Source organism: Phoca vitulina, unplaced genomic scaffold (assembly GCF_004348235.1).
Source record: "Phoca vitulina isolate PV1807 unplaced genomic scaffold, GSC_HSeal_1.0 scaffold20, whole genome shotgun sequence".
Lineage (NCBI taxonomy): Eukaryota > Metazoa > Chordata > Mammalia > Carnivora > Phocidae > Phoca > Phoca vitulina.
This window is the reverse complement of record NW_022589723.1, coordinates 18,700,774-18,725,186: the sequence shown is the minus strand read 5'-3', so window position 1 is coordinate 18,725,186 and position 24,413 is coordinate 18,700,774. Positions and strand designations below refer to the sequence as shown.

General features: G+C 37.2%; 1 protein-coding gene across 5 annotated transcripts in view; it reads left to right on the top strand.

Annotated features, from left to right (window-relative positions):
• DMXL2 (Dmx like 2) overlaps positions 1-24,413 on the top strand; it is a 147,855-nt gene that overhangs the window by 75,991 nt on the left and 47,451 nt on the right. For all 5 annotated transcript variants that reach the window (XM_032417893.1, XM_032417892.1, XM_032417895.1 and 2 more), the window contains exons 14-17: positions 13,368-13,457; positions 15,603-15,720; positions 20,656-20,775; positions 23,336-23,563. In XM_032417893.1, coding sequence (XP_032273784.1) covers positions 13,368-13,457; positions 15,603-15,720; positions 20,656-20,775; positions 23,336-23,563 — 556 coding nt within the window. The remainder of the gene's footprint in view (positions 1-13,367; positions 13,458-15,602; positions 15,721-20,655; positions 20,776-23,335; positions 23,564-24,413) is intronic.

Genomic DNA, 24,413 nt, shown 5'->3' with positions numbered 1-24,413 from the left:
CTGTGGTTAGAATATGTTATCAGTGGGTGGCAGTATCTTATTCTGGTAGTTCTGTAGCTAAACTGGAAGTCAATGTATATTAGTTACTTTTCAGATTTGAAGAGTGAATTTTACCTTTACCTATGAAAACATACCTTTTTATAAAACAGTTGTTCTAACAAAAATGTTTCCAATATTGAACACCAGAGATATTTTTGAGTATCTACTGTGTGTCCTTCAAAGTGTAGGGGATACAGAGTGTAAGTTTCGGTGTGTGGCTTTAAGGAGCTTTTAATTTAACTGAGGAGAGAAATTATTAATAAAAGGTTAAATAACAGTTGAAGACAGAAGCAGTGTCTGAGGGTGGTATGTAAATAATTGTCAAACAGATGGTACCAGAAGTATTCCATAATCCAGAGGTGAGAGAGATCAGAGGAGGGTAGGCCTAGAGATCTTTAGTAAGGACAGTATTTAGGTTTATTTTTGATGGGTGAATAAGGTTTAGAAAGACCTTTGCCTGAGTGAGAGAATGGCCTGAAATTGTGGATAAGGGAAAGTGCACGTATAAGTAAGGCTCATTCCAGGAATGGTGGGAAAACTACTTGGACTGGAGCCAGAGGTTTGGCACAGAGGACGTAGCATCTTAAAATCACAGAGTTGGAAGATACTCTATATGTCCCCTAGTCTACACCAGCCATGTGATGCTTTATTCCCCTCTACCACATTCCTGCCAATCTCTCCTCCGGCCTCCGAGGGGGAAGCCTCAGCTCTCAATGCAGCTCTTGTTGCCTTTGAATTACCCTCACTGTTACACTGAAATTAAATTCATATTCCTTAAATTCTGCTTTTTAGCCCTGGTTCCATTTAGAATTAGTCTGATATTTGAAGACGACTGTCTTATAACCTATGAAACTTTTTTCCTCAGGCCAAATCTGCTCCCCTCCCCCAATAAACTAATTCTGTTTTATATTTGACCCTGGTTATTCTTAGCAGTTTTCAGTTTGTCTATACTCTGGGTGTTGTAGGACCACTAGAATACAGCAGTATTATGGCCCCTCTCATTAGATTCCATTGTGTTTTTGGTAATCATGCCAGGTTCTTTGTTTGTAATTGATTCATACTGAGCTGGCTCTCATTTAAATATCCCAAAGTCTCTTTTTGCCAGTAAGCCATTCCATATTTGCGCATTTGAGTTGTAGCCCAAATGAAGGCCTATTTTCACTGTTACATTTCATCTTGTTAGGCTCAGTCTTTCGGTATCTTTTTGAATCCAGATTCTGTTATTTGTGTTATTGCTTTATGACTTATATCACCAGTCTGTTTGATGAATGTTGTTTCCACATCTTTATCTTAGTCAATTAGAAAAATGTTAAACAGGATAGGACTGAAAAAGCCTAGAAGTGTACATTTGAAATATTTTTCGATTTTTATTGTCTGAAATATTTCTTCAGCTTGTCCCTAGAATTTCCATGAGGCAGCTTGTCATGCGCTTTGCTGAAATAAAATACGCTCTGTCTGCCAAATATTCTGAAGTCAGAAAGGAAGTCAAATATGTCTGAGATGATTGTTTTAATGTGTAGAATGTTAAATGTACCTACCCTGATGTCTGTTGCTGACTAAAAGCTTGTACTAAATAGACCTCAAGCTCTTTAGTTTGCCTTACTGAATTACATTGTTTTACTTTTTGAAAATTGGAACATTTACCTATTGCTAGTATTTTGGCTGTGACATTTCCCATGATTTCTCAGAGAATATCCTCTGTAGTTCATTGAACTCATTTGCAAAATTTCCCACTAACCCAGGCATTACTTTTCCAAAAAATACAAATTTATGTAGAGCAGTTAGATACATTCTTGGATTTTTTTTTTAAGATTTTATTTATTTATTTGACAGAGAGACATCGAGAGAGGGAACACAAGCAGGGGGAGTGGGAGAAGCAAGCTTCCCATGGAGCAGAGAGCCCGATGTGGGGCTCAATCCCAGGACCCTGAGATCATGACCTAAGCCGAAGGCAGCTGCTTAATGACTGAGCCACCCAGGCGCCCCTGGAATTTCTTAATTTATCCTGTCTTCTACTCTTCCCCTTACCAATGTACATTTTTCTTAAACCTATTTTCATTAATTTTTTAATGTTAAAAAGTAATACATATTTAGAGTAGAAAATTTTTGTTTTTTTCTATTTTTTGCAAGCTAAATTCTTTTTTTTAGTTAAAATTTTTTTTTATTTTTAGATTGAGAGTGCATGTGTGTGTTGGGGGAGGGGCAGAGAGGGAGAGGGAGAGAGAGAATCTTAAGCAGGTTCCACACCCAGCTCAGGAGCCTGACTCACGACTTAATCTCACCACCCTGAGATCATGACCTAGGTCGGAATCAAGAGTCTGTTGCTTAACCGACTGAGCCACTCAGGCGCCCCAACAAGCTAAAATTCTTGAAATGGAAGACCAGAGACAAAGTAGGAATTAGGAGTTCTTATTCTCTGCATCTTTATTAACATTAAAGTATCAGCCTCTGTTTATGAGCTCAACTTTTACTTTATCTCTGTACCCTGAAAATAATAACTTATTCAGTTACTTAATTTTTTAAGTCAATTTTTAATTTTTGAATAGTTTTAGATTTATAGAAAAGTTGCAACAGTAGAGTTCTCATCCACCCCACAGCCAGTTTCCCCTATTGTTAACATCTCAAATCATCATTAGTATGATAAGATCAATTAAACTCTAGACTTTTTAAGATTTAACGGATTTTTCTGCTCTTACTCAGAAAACCACTTATATTTAGTCATCATGAATCCTTAGCCTTCTCTGATCTGGGGCAGTTTCTCAGTTTTCTTCATTTCTTTCTTCCTCAGTATTTTCTCATGACTTTGACAGTTTTGAGTAGTCCTGGTCAGACATTTTATAGAATTTCCCCTTGATTTGGGTTTGCTATTTTTCTCATGGTTAGACTGGAGTTATGGGTTTTTAGGAAGAATATCCCAGATGTAAAGTACCCTTCTTATCACACTATATATGAGGGGTACATGCTATCAACATGGTAATTAGTGCCTTTCCTCTTTTTTTCTTTTCAGTCTTGCTACAAGTTTGTTAATTTTATTGATATTGTCAAAGAATGAGCTCTTTGTTTCATTGAACTCTTTGTTTTCATTTTCATTAATTTCTGCCCTTTTATTATTTTCTTCCTTCTTGCCCTTTTTTGGGGGGGTAAGGGAGGTTCTTTTTCTAGGTTTCATGACATAGTAGCTTTAGAGTCTCGGTTTGAAACTTTTCTTATTTTCTAACATATGCATTTAGTGCTATAAATTTCCCTCTGAGCACTGCTTTGGCATTTTGATAAGTAGTATTTTCATTTTTTTCACTTCACTATATTTTTAAATTTTCCTTGAGAATTCTTATTTGACCCATGGGTTATTTAAAAGTGTGTTGTTTAGCTTCCCAGTAAATACTGGGAAGAGATTTTCCTGTTACCATTCTATTACTGATTTCTAATTTGATTCCATGGTGGTAGAAGAACACACTCTATGATTCCAATCCTTGTAAATTGACTGAGGTTTGTTTTATGGCCCAGGATGTTGTTTATCTTAGTAAGTATTCCATGGCACTTGAACATAGTCTGCTGTTGTTGGGTGGGGTATTCTAAAAATGTCAGTTAGCTTTTGTTTTCATTAATGGTGATGTTGAGTTCCTCTAGATCTTTGCTAATTTTCTGTCTAATTCTGTCAATTCCTGTGAGAAGGGTGTTGAAATTCCCAACCAGAATTGTGAATTTGTCCATTTCTGCTTTCAGTTCTAGAAGTTTTGTGTTTCACATATTTTGCAACTCTGTTTTTTGCATATACATTTAGTCTGAAATGAAGGTGTTGGCGGGATCATGCTCTTTCTGAAGGCTCTAGGGGAAGATCCTTTCTTGCCTCTTCCTAACTTCTGGTTGCTCCGACTAATCTTCAGTGTTCCTAGACTTGAAACTGCAACACTGTAGTCTCTGCCTCTTCCTTCACATGGCCTTCTTCTCTCTGGGTGTCTCTATGTGTCCTCTCCTCTTCTTAGAAGGACACCCACCCTAATCTAGTATGACCTTATCTTAAACAGATTAGATCTGCAAACATCCTTCCTCTAAATAAGAGGACATTCTGACTTTGCAGGTAGACATGGATTTTGATGGGACACTAGCCAACCCCTTACACTAACCAGCTTTTTGTTCTCATCAGTTGTGTTTGCAGTTGCATAGTCAGGAACCTCCAAGTCCCTCTAGCCTCCAGACTCTTTTAAGCCATTTTGACTTTCAGAGCCATATGAATTCTGAGATTTTTGCTCTCTGAATGATAGACTATAGGGCCTCGCCCTTATTGTTGATCTTAAACTCTTAACATAGCATGACTGCTCCCTGTCAAGTTCCCATTATTTCTGCTGATCCAAGTCAGAGCAGCAGTTCTCCTAGTTACTTCCTCTACTGATTGTAAGTTGAAATATGGCAAGAAATTGTCACATGCTGTCCTCTTCCTCAAATGGGATTTTTAGTAGATGCTGGGTAGAGGCTAGCTTCCCCCCCCATAAGAAACATTTGAAAATATTTGAATTTTATTCTGGAATCAAGAGACGGATTTAGGGGACAGTAAACTTTTTTGGACAGGGAAGTAAAGTGCTTAGTTTGCGGGATGGAGTATAGTTGGTAGGTATCTGGAAACATTGGAGATGGCAGGAAATCTATTGAGGTCATCAAAGCATGTGGTAAAATAAACCTGAGCTAGAGTGGGATTTGGCAGATATCGAGAAAGGGTAGAGTAGGGCTTAGTAGTCGCTGAATATGGATACTAAAGGAAATGATTCTGAGGTTTCAAGTTTGTGATAGTGGATCCATGAGCAGTGGTTAGATATTTGTGAGGTATTGTTGATAACTTAAGTTTGAGATACACTGAGCGTGAAGTGACTGAGGTTTTAGGTAACAAGGTGTAATTTAGGTAACTGTTTTGCAGACATTTGGAAATAAATTCCTAATGTTCCTTCTCAGATACCAGTGTACATTTGGTACTTATTATTAAGACAGCACTTGAGATCTTTAGACCTTTAAAGGCTTGAGTAACAGTTAATGTTCATACATGTGACTCTGAGTCATCAGGAAGGGATTTTTATGTTGAGTAAACTGTTTATGAAGGCAGTGATTTAAAGATTTTATTTTTAAGTAATCTCCACACCCAACGTGGAGCTCAAACTCACAGCCCAGAGATCAAGAGACACACGCTCCACCAACTGAGCCAGCTAGGCACCCTGAAGGCAGTGATTTAATTAAAATTAAAAACAAATTTCCATCCAGAATACTGAAGATATAATTGTTCTAGTGCTTGGTGTAATGTCCTCTGAGTTCATCCATGTTGTAGCAAGTGACCAGATCTTTTTAAAGGCTGCATGATATTCCATTGTATGTGTATACCACACAGTTTCTTTATCCATTCACCTGTCAGTAGACATTTGGGTTGCTTCTGTCTTTTGACTATTGTGAATAATGCTGTGATGAACATAAGGTGTGCAAATGTCTCTTCACAGTTCTGTTTTTAATTTTTTGGGGTATATACCCAGAAGTGGGATTGCTGGATCATACAGTAATTCTATTTTTAATTTTTTTGCCGACCTCCATACTGTTTTCCGTAATGGTCACACCATTTTACATTCCCACCAGCAGTGCCCAAGGTTTCAACTTCTCTGCATCCACTCCAACACTTATTTTCTATTCTTTGGTAGTGGCCCTTCTGATGTGTATGAGGTGATACCTCATGGTGGTTTTGATTTGCCTTTCCCTCGTGATTAGTGATATTGAGCACCTTTTTTTGTGCATGTTGGCCATTTGTGTATCTTCTTTGGAGAAATGTCTGTTTAGGTCCTTTTGCTTTTTGTGTTGTTGAGTTATAGAAGTTCCTTCTGTATTCTGGGTGTTAACCCTTTATCACATATATAATTTGTGGTTACTTCCTCCATTCTGTAGGTTGCCTTTTACTCCGTCAGTTGTTTTCCTTGACAGGCAGAAGTTTTTAAGTGTGATGTAGTCCATTTGTCTATTTTTTATTTTGTTGCCTGTGCTTTTGGTGTCATATCCAAGAAATCATTGACAAAACCAGTGTCCTGAAGCTTTCACCCATGTTATCACATGAATTTTAGGATGGTTTTTTCAATTTCTGCAAAATATGCCACTGGGATTTTGATAGGAATTACATTGAATCTGTTGATTGCTTTGGTAGTATGGCCATTTTAACAATATTAAGTCTTCTAATCCACAGCATGAGATGTCTTTCCATTTATTTATATCTTCTTTGATTTTTCTTAGCAACATTTGTATTTTTCAGTGTATGTCTTTCATCTTCTTTGTTCAGTTTCTTAAGTCTTTTATTCTTTTTGATGCTCTACTAAATGGGATTATTAATTTCCTTTTTGGACTGGTCATTGTTAGTGTATAGAAACACACCTGATTTTCGAATGGTGATTTTGTATCCTAGAGCTTTGCTGAATTCATTTATTAGTTCTAACAGGTTTTTTTTTGGTGTGTGTGTGTGTGTGTGTGGAATTTTTAAGGTTTTCTGCATATAAGATCATGCCATCTGCAGATAATTTTATGTCTTTTCTAATTTTTATGCTTTTTATTTTTTGCCTAATTGTTAGAACTTACAGTCTGTGTTGAATAATAATGGTGAGAGTGGGCGTCCCTGTCTTGTTCCGTATCTATCTTAGAGGAAAAACTGTCTTTTCCCATTGAGTATGACATTAGCTTTGAGTTTTTCATATATTTTTTATTATATGGAAGTAGTTTCTTTCTATTCATAGTTTGTTGAATGTTTTTTTTTTTTTTTCATGAAAGCATGTTGAATTTTATCACTGTTAAATCTGTGTCTCTGTGGGGGAAGGTGGTCTTGGACTTCTTATTCTCAACATATAAGTCAGAATGATATTTCTAAAGCGTAATTTGTTTGGATCATGTCACTCTTAAGCCATTGTCTACAGTGAATTGTAATACTGTACAGACTCTACCTCTCAGCCCCTATCCTGCCTTCCTTCACTTCTCTGATACTGTGTTTTCTACTTTTACCCTCCCTCATTTTGGCTGCAGCCATACCAGTCTCTTTACTGGTCCTGGAGCATGGCCAACTGTCTCTCATCTTAGTGTCTTTTACTTACTGTTCTCCCTGCCTGGGATGTTCTTCCCTCAGATAACACAAGGCTTGTATTCTTGCCTCCTTTATGTCTTTACTCAAGTGAGGGCTTCCTGACCAACATTCCTGTCCACATTCCCACTTCATTTTCCCCATAGCACTTAGTACCATTTCACAGTTTGTTTTACTTACTTATTTGTGTGCTATTTGTCTGTCTTCATTTGAATATAAAATGAGGGCAGTGCTGTATTCCCAGTGCCTGATATCTGATAAGCATTCTACAAATATTTGTTGAGTTAATGAATAAGTTGATGAATATCATGCTGAAGTGTTTTATTACCTTGTGAAGGCAATGGGAAGCTAGCTGTTCTACCAATTTGTACTTCATCAGCAAAGTATGTGAGTACAAGTTTTCTCCACCCTCTTTTTCTTTCTTCTCTCAAAATCTTCACTATTTTGAACTGTATCTATTTTTTTGATTCACACATTTTTTATCACTGCAGAAATGGAATGGTTTTTCATATTTTTATTGGCTGTTTGTATTTTTTTTCTTTTGATTTGCTTGTTCATGTTCTTTGTGGGATTATAGTATTTAAATTGGGAAGGAAGACCATACTAACTAGGAGAAGCTATACAAAGATATTTCTTTGCATTTTGTGGGGAAGAGCACATTGGTAAGGGTTGTACTTTTCAGGGAGAGACAGTCAGTACTTCCTTGATTTACTCTCTGTGTCAGTCAGGGCCTAGGTGGGAAACAGATGACACACTTATAAAGGTTTAACTGTGAAGAGTTTAATGAAAGAACTCCTTATAGAGGTGAACACATGGTTAACCCGCAAGTGATGATAAGGCACTCAGAGTTTAGCAGTAGGGTGAAGCCATTATTACCATTATCAGAATAATGGCCCCCCAAAATGTTCACGTGCTAATCCCCAGAACCTGCACATTTGTTACCTCACATGGCAAAAGAGACTTTGCAGATGTGAATAAATTAAGGACCCTGAAATGTGGAAATTATCCTGGATTATTTGGGTAGGCCCAGTCTAATCACATAAGACTTGAAAGCAGAGAACCTTTCCTGGCTGTGGTCAAAGAGAGGGGTGACAAAAGAGGAATGGTCAGAGAGATGATATTACTGGCTTTGGGAGAAGGGGGGCCATGAGTCAAAGCATATGGATAACCTCTGCAGGCTGGAAAAGGCAAGGAAACTGGACTCTCCCCTCGAGTCTCCAGAAAGGAATGGGGCGCTGATGACAAGCTGACGTTAGTTCAGCGAGACCCATGTCAGACTTCTGACCTACAGAACTGTAAGATAATTCATTTGTGTGTGTGTTTTTTTTTTTTAAAGTTTGTGGTAATTTTTTGCAGTGGCAATAGAAAAGTATATCCCTGTGCCTGAAGGGACAAGAGCAGTAACAGTGTACCAAAGCCTGGGGAGAACTAAAGCCATGGAAAAGGAGCTGCCTGTTGGGAGAGGTGGCCACACAGGAACATAGCCACTGACAGAACTGTGGGGACCAAGGGGGACCCATCCCCAACTTCTCTCTCTCTCTCCTCTCCAGTCTCCGACCAGTCCCTCCCACTGAGTGAATTCAGCCTGAAGCTGAAGCCGGCTTGCGAGCTAGGTGTTTGGGTCCAGAAGTGAATGTCTTGGGGCACAGAATAAGGCAGACAAGGGTGGAGAATGCATCAAGGTTTAGATGCAGGTCAAGAGTAGCCAGCCCCCTAGCATCAATTATTTAGATGGAGAAACTTTTATCTCCAGCACAGGGGAAACACAAAGTCCCATTTGGCATCATGTCATTGTGTAATGATGCCGGTTTAGTCGTGGTCATACTTGGACTATTGAAGTCCTTGCACTATTAGTACTTGTCCCAGTAGGGAAATCAGGGAAGAAGAAACAACATAAAGGAAAGCTGTTATAGCCCCTGCTTCTACAGATAGTCACAGAGCCCGAATTCAGTAATCATAGTCTCTTCTCCCACCACCAAATTCTGCGTTCTCTTACACTTTTGTCAGCACCTTGGGTATTTGCCTTTTTTTTTTTTTTCTTTTTAAACCTGGTGGAATGGTCCAGACCTTAGTGTTCTCATTTTCTTTGAGTAAATACCCAGTAGTGGAATTACTGGATCAGGCAGTTTTAGTGCTATATTTTAAACAGTCAAAATTAATGCAGAAAAATCCTTGATGAACAAAATGCCAAAATTTTAAATAAAGACAGATCTCGCAGTGCCATGATGAGCCACATTGAAGCCTGGGGCAAAAGGAAGAATGTGTACTCTAGAAACATATGTTCCTGTAATTTTTTAATGGTTAATTTTTTCCCAGAACACTGAAGTAGTTGAAAAGTATTGAAAATTGGAAGTAAGTATATTAAAATCCACAACATTATTTTCAGTTCAAATATTTTATTTATGTCCCAAACAGAATTTATTATGATTTTACTTTCACAGCTTTAACGGAAGCAAACACTTCAATAATATGATCAAAATTTACTTTTTTGCTAATCCAGTTTTCAGTTGAGAGTTGTTGGATATAGTGAGAGAAAGAAACTTTGAAAGTAAGTGTGGTGAGTGTAAATTACTAGCAAGAGGTGTGACTATAGTTCCTGAATCTGAAAATGAGTTAAAAACGAAAGAGAAAGTGGAAATGTATTAATTACCAGATGTGGTATTCTTACTGGAAAAAGAGCCGATCAAGTAAAAATTAAGGAGATTTTGGGCACCTGTATTAGTTTCCTAGTGCTGATACAACAAATTGTCACCACCAAATTGGTGACTTTAAAACAATACATTTATTATCTTATCTTTTTGGAGGCCAGATATTATAAAACCAAAGTGTTGGCAGGGCCATATTCCCTCTGGAGGCTCTAGGGGAGAATCCATTTTCTTGCCCTTTTCAGCTTCTAGAGGCCCCTGCATCTCTTGGCTCATGGCTCCTTCCTCCTTTTTAAAGCTAGGAGCAGAGCATTTTCAAATCTCTCTTTCTCTGGCCTTTGCTTTTCTTTCTCTGAATCTGACCATACTTCCTCCCTCTTATAAGGACCATTGTGATTTCAGTGGGCCCTTCTACCTAATCCAACGTACTTTCCCATCTCCAGATGTTTAACTTCATCACAGCCACAAAATCTCGTTTGTCATGTAAAGTAACATAACATATTCACAGGTCCTGGGAATTAGGATGAGGACATTTTTGGGGGGCCATTATTGTGACTACAAAGCATACTAATTTCACATTCAAAATGGAGGTATGAAAAATTAACTGAAGTGCTTTAGATTTTGAATTTTTAGCTGGAGAAGACTTACGTGGATAATCTTGTTTACAAAAGGCAGCCACTGACCTGGCTCTTAAATATTTTGACAATCATCTGAAATCGTTTTAAGTGACATGCGATGTCCATAATTTGTAATATAAAATCAACATTGTGTTTGGATCTGCTAAAACTGATTCACAAATTTTGTTTAGTGCAGTCTTATGCAAATTTGGAAGTGAACTTCAGAACGTTAAAAAAACAATATACCAGTCACAATGTTGTCCTGCAAAAGAAGTTTCAGTAAGCTGAAGTTAATTAAAAATTATTTAAGGGGTGCCTGGGTGGCTCAGTCGGTTAAGCGTCCGACTCTTGATTTTGGCTCAGGTCATGATCTCAGTAATGACATCGAGTCCTGCATCCACACTGGGCATGGAACATGCTTAAGATTTTCTCTCTCCTTCTCCCTCTGCCCTTCCCCCAACTCCCTCTCTAAAAAAAAAATAAGTTAATTAAAATATTACTTAAGATTTTCACTCAGTCAGGAGACTCTCAAACAGGGAAGTTGTCTATATTGAAAACAAGCAAAAAATAGATTTTAAAAATATTGATAAGTTTGCTTCCATTAAAGCTGGGAAAGTAAAATAATCTTATTTTAGTTTAAATAATTTTAAATATAAAATAATATTGTGAGTTTTAATACACTTTCTTTTCAGTTTTTCAATAATTTTCAACCACTTTAATGTTCTGGAAAAATATTAATCATTAAAAAATACATAAAAACATATCTGTGAAGTTTTGCTTTTGTCTCAGGCTCTAATATGGCTCATCAAGACATTTTTCTTTTTAGTTTTTAAGTTTAATTGAATAATTTCTACACCCAGTGTGGGGCTTGAACTCACAACCCCAAGATCAAGAGTCACAGGCTCTTCTGACTGAGCCAGCTAGGTGCCCCATGACACTGTTGAATCCTGCATTTAAAATTTTGATATTTTGTTCATCATGAATTTTTTTGCATTAATTCTGATTCTAAGAAATACTGCATTGGGGAGCCTGGATGGTTCAGTTGGTTAAATGTCTGACTCATGATTTCAGCTCAGGTCAGGATCTCATGGGTCATGAGGTCAAGCCCTGCCTGGGGCTCTGTGCTCAGCCGGGAGTCTGCTTGAGGTTCTCTCTCTCCCTCTCCCTCTGTCCCTCCCTCCCCCACTTGTGCACGCATGTGCTCTCTCTCTCTCTAATAAATAAATCTTTTTTTTTTATTTGAGAGAGAGAGAGCACGTGCGTGCAGGGGGGAGGGGCAGAGGGAGAGGGTGAAGCAGACTCCCCAGTGAGCAGGGACCATGATGTGGGGTTCAATCATGGGATCATGACCTGAGCTGAAGGCAGACACTTAACTGACTGAGCCACCCAGGCGCCCCAATAAATAAATCTTTAAAAAAAATACTGCATTAAGATATTATTTATCTTGATTATTGAGTTTTTGGCACCCCCCCCCTTAAATTTTGCACCCAAGGTGAGTGCTTTATTCACTTTACCCTAATTCTGGCCCTATCTTCTGCTGTAAAATGGGTTCTTTTGTTGGAGGTAAAGTTGAATAGGATCCTGTAGTGTTGAATAAGGCATTTGGTAAGGCCTTAGTCACAGTGCTAGCAGCAGAGTTGTGGGCAGGGAAGGCAATTCCTTACCTGGAATGGGTATCCCTGCAAGGGGATTGCAACCTTGGTTGCATGTCAGAAGCACGTGATGAGTTTGTAAAATGCCTGTGATCAGATTGTACTCTAGACCAGTAAGTCAGTCTCTGCAAGTGGGACCTAAGCAACAATGATTGTTAAAGCTCCTTAGGTGATTCAGTGTGCAGCCAAGCTGAGAACCACTGATCTACATCAGTACTTACTAAACTTTAGTATGTACACGAATCATGTAGAGATTGTGTTAAAATGCAGATGTATTAGCTTCAGGGCCTGAAAGTTGCATTTATAAAAAGCTTCCTGATGCTGCTATTGTTGCTGGTTCATTGACCACACTTGAGTAGGAAGGATTCATGGTCCAGTGTTTTAACCTCACCCTCTGTAGGACAAAGTTGCATCCAGATTTCAGTTAACAAACCCAGGAGACACTACTTCCAGGTGTCTGAGCTAACATTTTAAATCCTGAATCTTGGGTGAATGTACTCATAACAATAAATTCAGCCATACCCAGTCACATATTTTGTCCTCCTTGGTCTAATAACCCTTGAATCTGTTCCTATCCCATGTCTTTGGAATCTTGCTGATACAAATTGGAATGATGCTACAACCCCTGTGTATGTGCTGTTTTCCCAGGAGCAATCTTGTATTTATATCCCTAGGCTAAGCTGGGATCTAAGCCCTCTTAGCAGCCTGGAGGTGGTAGGAAGTAATGGTGGTGATGCTGAGGAGAATGGGCATCTCCTTGTGAAGTAACTGCTTCAAGTGAAGCTACTGAAGGGTTTTTATGCAAGGGAAGCCTGATTGGAAGGAGGGAGAAGGGACTGCTTTTTTCAGCAGAAAGGGTTGGGAGTTTGGGTGTCCAAAGTTAAACTTCCCGTGTTAGTTAAACATCCTCATCTCAAGTTACCGAGTCCCACTTCCTTTCAACCATTGCCCGTACCTTCTCACTGGCAGGGTCATACTTCTACGTGGCATTGCAGATCTGCAAACCATACGTGTGGGCATGGGGCCACATCCTCAGCCAGGTCTGTCATGGAGCTTTAAGATTGCAAAATGAAGACATGTTGAAAGAACCGGATGCCTTGAGGTTCTACGCTATTAAGCTAGACACTATAGAGTTTTCTACCTGGTTAGTTAATTTTAAAAATGAGAATAAGAATGAGTACAGATATTTGAAATAATTCTTGGAATGAATGAATCGCCATTGCCAATCATTGAATATTTAGAGGGGCCTTGAATGTCTGAGATGCTGTATCATACTGATAATAGATTCATACATTGTTGATGATTCACATTTTCTGTTTTTTATTTGCAGAAACTTATTGGAGAAGTGTTTAATATTGTGAGCCAACAGTCTACTGCTCGACCTGGCTGCATTATTGAACTCGATGCAATAACCAACCAAGTAAAAACATGCTTGTGAATTGGGGGTATTAATATACTTTATTCCAGAGTGCTTTATGTGCATATATTTCATGGCCAGAATAATTCCCTTGTTTGAGAATTCTAAATACAGCCAGTTCTCTTGATTTCCACAGTGAAAATCTAATGATTTAGGGATTATTCTCCAGCTGAGTTATATCTGTAGCCTTATTTCCTGTTTAAAGGTCATTCGATTCAGTCAGGGAAACCATGAAGGAAAATACAGTACAGCTGCATAGGGGCTTGGTATGTGGTTTCTCTTTTTATATTATTTCTCATTTCAACTCAGTTGATAGTTCAGCTTTAGAGTGTTTGCCTTGTTAGTCTGAATATTAGATATTTTTACGATATCCATAAAATGTGGATGAAAGTAGGATCAAAGTATACATTTACTTTCTAATCATAGGTCTTTTGTATAGTCACTGTTCTTCCCTGGCAACTACCCAGGGAAGAGGGAGAACTCTTCTCCCTATAGTGAGTTTGTAAATCCCTTTCTAGTCCTCAAGATATTTGTTTCTTCAGGATCATATTGATGGACTAAGGGATAGAACTAATGTATTCATTCCAAATAGGAAAAAAAGATTCTTTTGGTGAGGAAGTTACCAATATTTTCAAACAAGGAAATGAAGAAAGAGCTAACCGTATTTAAAAACAAATATAGTTGTATTTTTTTTTTCCATTGTGCCTGGTACCTTCTGTTGGGGAAAATGTAGTAATTTCCACCAATGTAGCAAAATTACCATGTCAGCTCTTGGCAACAGGAATGTGGCTGCCAAACTCAAATTACTAATGCCTCCAAGGAAATCCCAAACCTGTGATTTCCTTATTCTCCTCCATAGGGATATGGGAGAAGAGTGGATTGTCTTCATTCCCATAAAGGTCTTCATTTTTAATGGGCTGGGTGTTAAATTCATCTCCCACTTTAGCTCCTTCTCTTCACCATGGGATGTTAACAGAGGTCACTCTTACTTAGCATTATGCTTTTTACTTCATACCTGTTCAAGATTTGTTTCCCCCTCTAGTTGTGACTGTCTTTAACACAAGGGCTGGTAAACTGCAAGCACTGATAAATAGCTAAAAGTCATTCTAGGTTTGTGCCCAGTGTGCTGTATGATTTCTATATCCATGAAGACCTCACCCTTCCCTTTTCATTTATTTTTTTCCTCTGGGGAGGTGACTTTTTTCTGTATATGTGAAGAGATTTTTGGTTTCTATCTGGAGAGACATAAAAATACCATGTAACTTTCATAAAAATTTTGTGGGTCAACCTAATACTATAGTCCTTTCATTTCTGTATAGTTTGTCAGGAGGTTGGTCTCCTTTATTCTGTAAGATTTAGCCCACCCATCCATGGTTCCCTTCCTTGAGATCTGTGGGGCAGCCATCTAATTGTCTTGACACACTTCCATTGTAAGATTTTGTTAGGATTTAGTTTTTCCTTGAATTTCAGCTCCCTTTTGTAATTTTAATAAGTAGCCATTTGTATTATTTTTACTCTTTTTCTCTGTTTTGTTCAAAAACATGCTCATGTAGCATAGCAACAGCAACTGACCGTGATGTCTCATCCATCCTTTTAGAAAGCCTCGCTACTTACGTGTAAATACATTAATCCAGGGGTGTGTCACCCAACTGGCTGTCATAGGGCCCCGCATAATTTCCACTAGACAGACTGGGAATACTTTGAGGACGTTTCTGGTTTTCCTATTTTTGGTTCCCAAGTGGAATTAGAAAAACTAAGGGAATCCTGTACTAGTTGCCTTATTATAGAGTCAGCATAGCCTTCTCCAGCAAGTCATGTGACCTCATATTTTTGAGCTCAAAGTGGTGTAGATCACGTGTGTGTGTGTGTGTGTGTGTGTGTGTGTGTTTTGAGAAGCAGATCTGTTGATTTGTTTTTGTTAGAGCTCTTCAATTCTGCTATTGGCGGTAGCATCTTTGAAAGCAATCTTCTCTGCCCAGGTCATTCTAATGATTTTATTTTCTGTTGCTTTTTCCTTTTTAATTTGTCAGTTGATGAAGAATAGAAATTTAGATTTATTTCTTCTACATTAATGTTCTTGGGGAGGTGGTGGGTGGAAGACAGGGAATTTCAAAGATAAAACTTCGTTTTTTTTTTTCATATTTGTAGTGTGGCTCAAATACACAGTTGCTTCATGTGTTTCAAGAAGACTTCATCATAGGATACAAACCACATAAGGAAGATATGGAGGAAAAGGAAACAGAAATATTTTTTCAGCCATCACAAGGTACTTTTAAGAAGTAGTCTTGAGTTTGACACCTTAATCTTAAAAAATCTCCAAAGTTTTATTGAGTATGGATCTTTATATCAAAAGTCATCACTCTCATAATTTTTAGCAGATAACACCAGTTCTGTAAAAATTGCTTGTTTGTATGTGAAGAAGGCATGTGGGTGAAAATTACATTTTGAAAGACAGTTTCACCAATGGCATAGACTTTTGCCAAGAAAATGTTACTTATGAATCCTAGTTTAATTGTTTTAAAAAGTAATTTTAATTGTTCAGTTCTGCAATTAAATTACTTCGATTGGTAGTAAGATCCCTGTGGTATCTCAAGCAAACCAATTAACTTTAGTGTAAGTTTTTAAAAGTCCCCAGTACATTGCTGAAGACCATTGATGAATATATAAGACATTGTTTTGTATGGTATATCAGGGACCTCAGGTACACTGTGAATTAAAGGTACCATCTCACGGTGTTCCCCTCTGACATGTAGTATTTGTTTTTTGTGTGTGAAGGAAAGTAGTTCTCCATAAGAGCCTTCAAGAATAGATCCCATATGATGTTTAAACTTTATTATTTAGCTTAAAATGTTCCCTTTAAGAGTTCTAACTTTGTAATTATAAAACAGTCATGTTCTATTTGAATGTAGAACATATGTGAACATAGAACAAATAGAATATTTTCTGTTTGAAAGAAGGAAAGACATGTTCTACTTTAAGAATTCATTTTATATGATGAACATTTTTTTAGTTTACAAAAGGTTTCCAGATACTTTATCTAATTTGGTTATAGATCATAAGTATCTAAATGGACATAATTAATTTTCTTGATGTAGCTTGTATCACAGAATTATATATAGACACTTATGAACAGTATTTGTACCAAATTTATACAGGTAATTGCCTTTTCTTTAGTGAAGAATAAGAAGGAATTCTTCTTTGACATGTCTTCATCACTCACTAGTAATTTTTCCCTTTCATGCATCTTGCTTCTTACATTAATACTTTTCTTCTTAATAAGTTATACAGTTGTCACATGGTTTTATTTTACTATCAATAGGGTATAACAGGACTGCTTTATAGATCTAAAATGTGCTTTTCCATAATATTTCACCTTTATCTGGGTTGAACTTTTTTATATGCTTTCCCACAAACCTAGGTACTGTTTATCATTCTGCCTCTAACAAGAAATTCATACCAACCCTACTAGAAACAATGCTTATGGAAATTCAGTATTTTATTATATTTTTAATCGAAAGACTTATATTTAAAAATATTTTTGTATTTCCCTCTTTTGATATTTCTTTATGTTATTGCAAAATTAGGCCAAAAGACTTCCTAATGTCTTTCTTGGTTTTCCTTTAGATTTTGTGCAGTTTCTTTGATATTCTTCTTGATTTTATAGCTATTTTCTTAAAGGACTTGATAGGCATACGTTCTTTCTTCCCTGCCCCTGCCTTATTTTGTACTTTCTAAGTTTCAATTAAAAATTAATTTCTCTTTTAATTTATTTTAAGTAGACTCCATGCCCAGCATGGGGCCTGAACTCATGACCTTAAGATCAAGAGTCCCATGGTCTACTAGGGACCCCTCTAATTTCTCTTTTAATTAAGAAAAATGCCAATTACGGACAAAAGTAGAGTGCATAAAGATTTTAAGATTTTGTTTCACTTGCTTTATCTATCCTATTTTCCTTTTATCCTGAAAAGTTTTTTTGAAAAAAAATTATTTATTTATTTATTTGAGAGAGTGAGCAAGAGTGGTGAGGGGCAGAGGGAGAGAGAAAACCCTGAAGCAGACTCCCTGCTGAGTGCAGAACCTGATGTGGGGCTCAATCCCACGACCCCAAGACCATGACCTGAGCCAAAATCAAAAGTCAGCCGCTTAACCAACTGAGCCACCCAGGCACCCCTTCCTGAAATATTTTAAAACAAACCCAGCCATCACGTTTAACTCCTGTGTACTTCCACATGCATTTCTAAAAATGACTTTCTTAAATGAGTGCTATTATCACATTGATAAATAACAAAATTCCTCAGAATTATGTAATAACTAGTCCATATTTACTTTATTCAGTTGTCTCAAAAATGTCAAAAGTTATTTGGTTTTCATTTGTTCGGATCCATATCCAAACGAAATCTATATGTTGTATTTCATTGTTTAAGGGTCTTTTAATCTAAAGTGACTCCCACTTTATACTCTCATCATGCCACTTATTTGTTTTAGAGAAAGTTATTTTGTAAGAATTTCCCTAACTAGTGGGGCGCCTGGGTGGCTCAGTCGTTGAGCGTCTGCCTTTGGCTCAGGTCATGATCCCAGGGTTCTGGGATCGGGCCCCGCGTTGGGCTCCCTGCTCGGTGGGAAGCCTGCTTCTCCCTCTCCCACTCCGCTTGTGTTCCCTCTTTCGCTCTGTCTCACTCTGCTTGTGTTCCCTCTTTCGCTCTGTCTCACTCTGTCAAATAAATAAAATCTTTAAAAAAAAAAAAAAAAAGAATTTCCCTAGCTAGTTACTTAGGGTGTTACTCAAACTTTCTCCTATCAGCAGATTACCTATGTAGATTTTATTAGATCCAGGTTCAACTTCCTAGGTGATGCTGTGTCCTTCATAGAAGGACATAAGAAAGAACATCACTTAGGATGTCTCATTTTTAGTGATGCTAAGATGCAGAAGATTCAGGTTGTGGTTCCAGTGTTTGCTGCAATCTACTATACCATGGTTTCTTCAATTAATGTTGTTTTTGAACCCATTATTTCATCAAAGATTGCAAAATTACAATTTCCTAACTTTATCAGTTCTCATTTATTTATTAGCTGGAAAGTATTTGTAAAGAAAAGCTTTCCCTTCTCAACTAGAGCTATTTGGTTACTTTGAAATAGTTATTTTTAGGAAAGGCAGGGTAAAAGTGTTTAGTTCCTTCCCTTTAATTAGCAATTTCAGAGGAGGAAGTCTGTGCCCACGTTATCACTGATGAATATATTGTTGTTGTTTAGCTTTCTTTTTCTTTTGAGTATCATTATGAATCCATTTTTTGGAAACTCTTTATAGAAGAATAATATAGATACAGAGAGGTACTCATCACTCATGGATTTTTATGTACTTAGCATTCAGTCAGTTTTCAGTTATTTTTCTTTTTAATGCTCACATGGTCCTATATTAGGCTAGTGAGGACCCTTTCAAGTTGATCCTGAGTCCTTTTGACACAGCCTTATTATTCTTACTATTTTACTTTCTTTCAGGTACTGTAAGTTATCCTAGGCTCATGTTGTAGATACCCTTTGCAAGAATGGAGTCATCACTCCAGGCTGTTCTTTTTAATGGGGTGTGGTATTCAAAGACCACAATTAGAGCTCTAGCAGTGCTCATTGCCAAGGAGTTGTCATTATGGGTTTTCATTTTTAAAGAAAGTTTTTGCTCAACATCACTCATCAGGGAAATTCAAATTGAAACCATAATGAGATATCACCTCACATATGTCAAAATGGCTAAAATAAAAAACATGAGAAATAACAAGTGTTGGCGAGGATGTGGAGAAAAAGAAATCCCCATGCATTGCTGATGGGAATGTAAACTGGCACAGCCACTGTGGAAAACAGTATGAAGGTTCCTCAAAAATTTAAAAACAGAACAACCCTATGATGTAGTAATTGTACTACTTGGTATTTACCTAAAGAATACAAAAACACTCATTTGAAAAGATGTATGCACCCCTGTGCTTATTGCAGCATTATTTACAATAGCCAAAATATGGAAGCAACCCAAGTGTCCATCGATAGATGAATGGATAAAGAGGATGTGGTATACATATACAATAGAATATTATTCAGCCATAAAAAAGAATGAAATCTTGTCATTTGTAGCTACACGGATGGAGCTAGAGAGTATAATGATAAGTGAAATAAGCCAGTGAGAGAAAGACAAATACCATGTGATTTCATTTATATGTGGAATTTAAGAAAAAAACAATTGAACAAAGGAAGAAAAAGAGACAAACCAAAAAACAAACTCCTAACTATAGAAAATAGATGGGTTACCAGAGGGGAGATGGGTGGGGGGTGGGTGAAATAGGTGAAGGGGGTTAAGAGTACACTTATCATGATGAGCACTGAGTAATTTATAGAATTGTTGAATCACTATATTGCACATCTGAAACTAATATAACACTTATATTAACTCTACTAGAATTAAAATAAAAGGAAAAGAAAAAATACTAATTTTTTGTTTTGTGTAGATTTTATTTTATATGTGAAAAATACAATTGTCAACAGGGAAAATTATATCCACAGTGTCTTTTGATAAAAGAAATGCATAAAGTTTCTAACAAGTTTCTTCTGTGCCACCACTACTGTACCACCTTCCCCCATGACTTTTAAATTAAAAAAAAAAAATGCTGTTTTCATAGAAGAAGGAGGATAAATGTTACTTCAGTTTTCCAAGTGAGGAGTTAGTGTCCCAGTTACTGTGAGGAGCACCCAGTGAAGCTGACTGTGCTCTTGCACACTTCCTCTTTTGCTCTGTCGCTCCCTTCCTCTCTCTCTTTCTCTTTCTCTTTGTTTCTCTATTCCTTCTGTTTTTTCTTGTCCTTCCTTACCTTTTTCTCTTACGTGCCCTCTCTTTCTCTTTTCATATTTTTATGAGCTCATGGTTTTTTATATAGTCAATATGTTTTAATAAATCGTATTCATTTTTATTCTTTGACACTCAGATTGTCCCATCTTTGACCAATAGGTGTTCCTTCATGTTGGCTTTTGTGTACTTTTGACATAGTCCCATTAGTCTTTGATAGCTACCTAACTTTTGTAACAAAAATTACATAAAATTCCTAAATATCTATTTTGCCCTCTTCCTCCCAACTTGTATACATATCAAGAGAAGTTTTTTAAAATGTCTTTCTTTTAACCCGATAGAAATATAACTTAAATATACTTTTCTTTTGAACAATAGGATATCGTCCACCACCATTTTCAGAAAAGTTCTTTCTAGTAGTAATTGAAAAGGACAGCAATAATAACTCTATTCTCCATATGTGGCACCTTCATCTTAAGTCTGTACAAGCATGCTTAGGTAAGTAATTATTTTATGCAGAGATGAAGTGAAATAAATTCAGTTTACTGAGTATGTTTTAGGTTGGTTAATTCTTTAAAATGAAGATCCAGTGAACTATAAATTGAGTTGCTGGATTGAAGAATGGATATGCCAAGCTTTTAATTACAAGATCATAAATAATTGATGAAGTAGGTTAATCTAAAACCAAACCAGTCTGTGGGCACATTAGACATATTTTTTAAAAGTTTGATCAATTTATTTTTTCAATTAATATTTATTTAATGCTTATTATGACTCTGTTCTAGACACTATGTCTCTATAAATTTGTTTTGCCCATAGAATTAATATTGTACTTTTCTGTGGATTAATACACACTTTCATCTGACATAATGTACTTAGCTTTAGAATCACTACATCGACATGGATGGAACTAGAGGGTATTATGCTAAGTGAAATAAGTCAGTCAGAGAAAGACAATTATCATATGGTTTCACTCATGTGGGATATAAGAGATAACGCAGAGGATCATAGGGGAAGGGAGGGAAAACTGAATGGGAAAAAAATCAGAGAGGAAGACAAACCATGAGAGACTCTTGATTCTGGGGAACAAACTGAGGATTGTGGAAAGGGAGGTGGGTAGGGGGATGGGGTAATCGGGTGATGGGCATTAAGGAGGGCACGTGATGTGATGAGCACTGGGTTTTATACACAACTAATGAATCATTGAACAGTACACCAAAAACTAATTACTATATGTTGGCTAATTGAATTTAAATAAATAAATAAATAAAAGAATCACTGGGGCACCTGGGTGGCTCAGTCGTTAAGCGTCTGCCTTCAGCTCAGGTCATGATCCCAGGGTCCTGGGATCAAGCCCCGCATCGGGCTCCCTGCTCCGTGGGAAGCCTGTTTCTCCCTCTCCCACTCCCCCTGCTTGTGTTCCCTCTCTTGCTGTGTCCCTCTCTGTCAAATTAATAAATAAAATCTCGGGGCGCCTGGGTGGCTCAGTCGTTAAGTGTCTGCCTTCGGCTCAGGTCATGATCCCAGGGTCCTGGGATCGAGTCCCACATCAGGCTCCCTACTCCGTGGGAAGCCTGCTTCTCCCTCTCCCACTCCCCCTGCTTGTGTTCCCTCTCTCGCTGTGTCTCTTTCTGTCAAATAAATAAATAAAATCTTTAAAAAAAAAAAAAAAAAATTAATAAATAAAATCTTAAAAAAAAAAAAAAGAATCACTAAGAGAAGCAGATTTGCTCTTTATAAAAATACGATTGAGCATCTGAAGCTCATACATAAGTCATCTGTTTTTGTAGAATATTAAGAAATCCAACAGTGATAAGTTATATTAGCCTTGCTTTTGCTGTACACATTCATATTGATTTCTTAGCGAATTAGAAAATCTGTAGTATGAAGCAAAGATGTTGATCATGGATCCTTCTTTTTAGAACAAACTTTTACTTTCTGAGAGATAATTATTAAAATGAACTGCACAGACCCATATGAAACTGAATCTGCTTTAAACCGGTTAACTCAAAATCTTTTAAAAGATTTTATTTTTTCTGGTGGTTATATAATTCTGATTTTATACACATTAAACATTTAATACAGTCAACTAATATTTGTTGTTCCCTTTGTAATTCACATTATCACATAACCTTGTAAATAGTTCTAACTGGGCCATGAACTTGGGTTAGAAAAGCCAAATGATTTGATAGAACCTTTACCTGTGCCCATTTGAGCCTACTCTTCTTGAGGCAGCAGGAATCCAAAAGTTCTTTCAAAGCCTTTGAATTTCATTCTTGGTGTTACATGTTGTTTCACAAAAATGCAAGAGTAGAGCTAGTTATATGACTATAGGAAAGTCATGAAGCTCTCTGAACTTAAATTCTTTCGTTTACTATGTGAGGCAATACCTTGCTATTTCTCAAAGTTTGATTCATGATGCTCTGTTTCAGAAACACCCGGGCTGCTTATTAATGCAGATTTCTGGGGTTTATCCCAAAACAACTGAATCAGTCTTTCTGTGGTGAGGCCCAGGAATCTGCCTGGTAACAAGTTTCTCCTCAAGCTTTTGATACTTTCTAAAGATTTATTTATTTATTTATTTTAGAGAGAGAGATCCTGTGTATGAGTGCACAAGTTGGGGGGGAGGGGCAGAGGGAGAGAATCTCCAAGCAGCCTCCCCCTGAGCACGGAGCCTGACCACTGGTTGGATCCCATGACCCATGAGATCATGACTTGAGCTGAAACCAAGAGTCAGACACTTGACCAGCTGAGCCACCCAGGCACCCCAAGCTTTTGATCCTTTTTAAAGTTTGAGAACATTGGACGAAATAACTTGAGGTTTTTTTTCTAGTTTTTACAAGTTGGTGATTAAGTCTCTGTGATGGAGTTGGTGATGCTAAGAATAAAATAGAAAAAAAAAAAAAAAAGTCTGTCAAGGTAGCCCAGCGAAAGTCTGAAAATTGACCTTGTCTCCGAAGTACTTTTAAAATCTATGTTTCTTAAATGATAACAAAGTATTATTCTAGCTAAGGTATATAGTGATGATAGTAATATATTTCATAATTTATCTTCAAAGCTAAAGCTTCAGAAGGCATTTCATCAGAGAGTCTGCTTTCAGTCCCTGGACAGAAGAATGTAGACTCTTCTCCAGAAACTTCTCCTAGTGTGAGCCCCATGCCACACTCCGCATCAATTGCCAATCTTCAAACTGCTAGTAAACTTATTCTGAGCTCTAGACTGGTCTATAGCCAACCTCTTGATCTCCCAGAAGGAGTTGAAGTAATCAGAGCAACGCCTTCCGCAGGTAGGGTAACTTGAAGACTGGGCAGTGGTAGCTCACAGTGGCCTTCAGTGGGTAAAATGGATGAACCCTCCTGAAATATGTGTTATGTGGACAATTGTTAATTTTCTAGTAATGATTTATCTGTTTAGAAACATGTCTTTATTGGGAAGTTTCCTGTGATAAATGTAATCAGCCTGATGGAAAATAATATGTTTTGATGTGAAGTTTCTTGCCTGCACTATGATTTCCTATGAATAGGAATAATATGATAGTACAGTTGCAAAGAACAAATGTGTTCATTTGCAAATCATTGGAACTTTTTTTTTAAATTGAGGCTGCTCATTAGCACGTTGTGCTAATCATGTATCACCAATATGTTTGAGCAGGAGTTGGCAGGTAGTGTGGGGAAAATATGTAGGATACACGATTATAGTTTGGCTAGCCTAGAATGATACTGAATTTAACAAGGCAGATAAGATAGTTTGGAGGGCAGGTGTATTTAAAATGATCTGTCACTTGTAGAACTATAATTAAAGAGTTCCCAGAATAGTATTTTTGGGAAGTGAAATTGGAGGTTCAAGACTGTTCTAATTACTGGTGAATGATTTTGAGTATGAAGGTTCTTTTTTCATCCATAAGATAGGTTTGAATTCAGAGTTGGAAAGATCACATTAACGGTTTACTCTGGGCTTTTGTGGCAGGTGCAAACCTGGGCCAGTTTTTAGTCTTTCAAAGTGTTTGGAAAGTTTGGGGTATACACAAGTTTATCGGAATTGGTAATATAATAAATTATATTTTGCAGAGGCTTTGTAAAATGCTTGTAAATATGTTACTTGACAGTAACATTCCAAGGGAAGTTGTAACATGACCC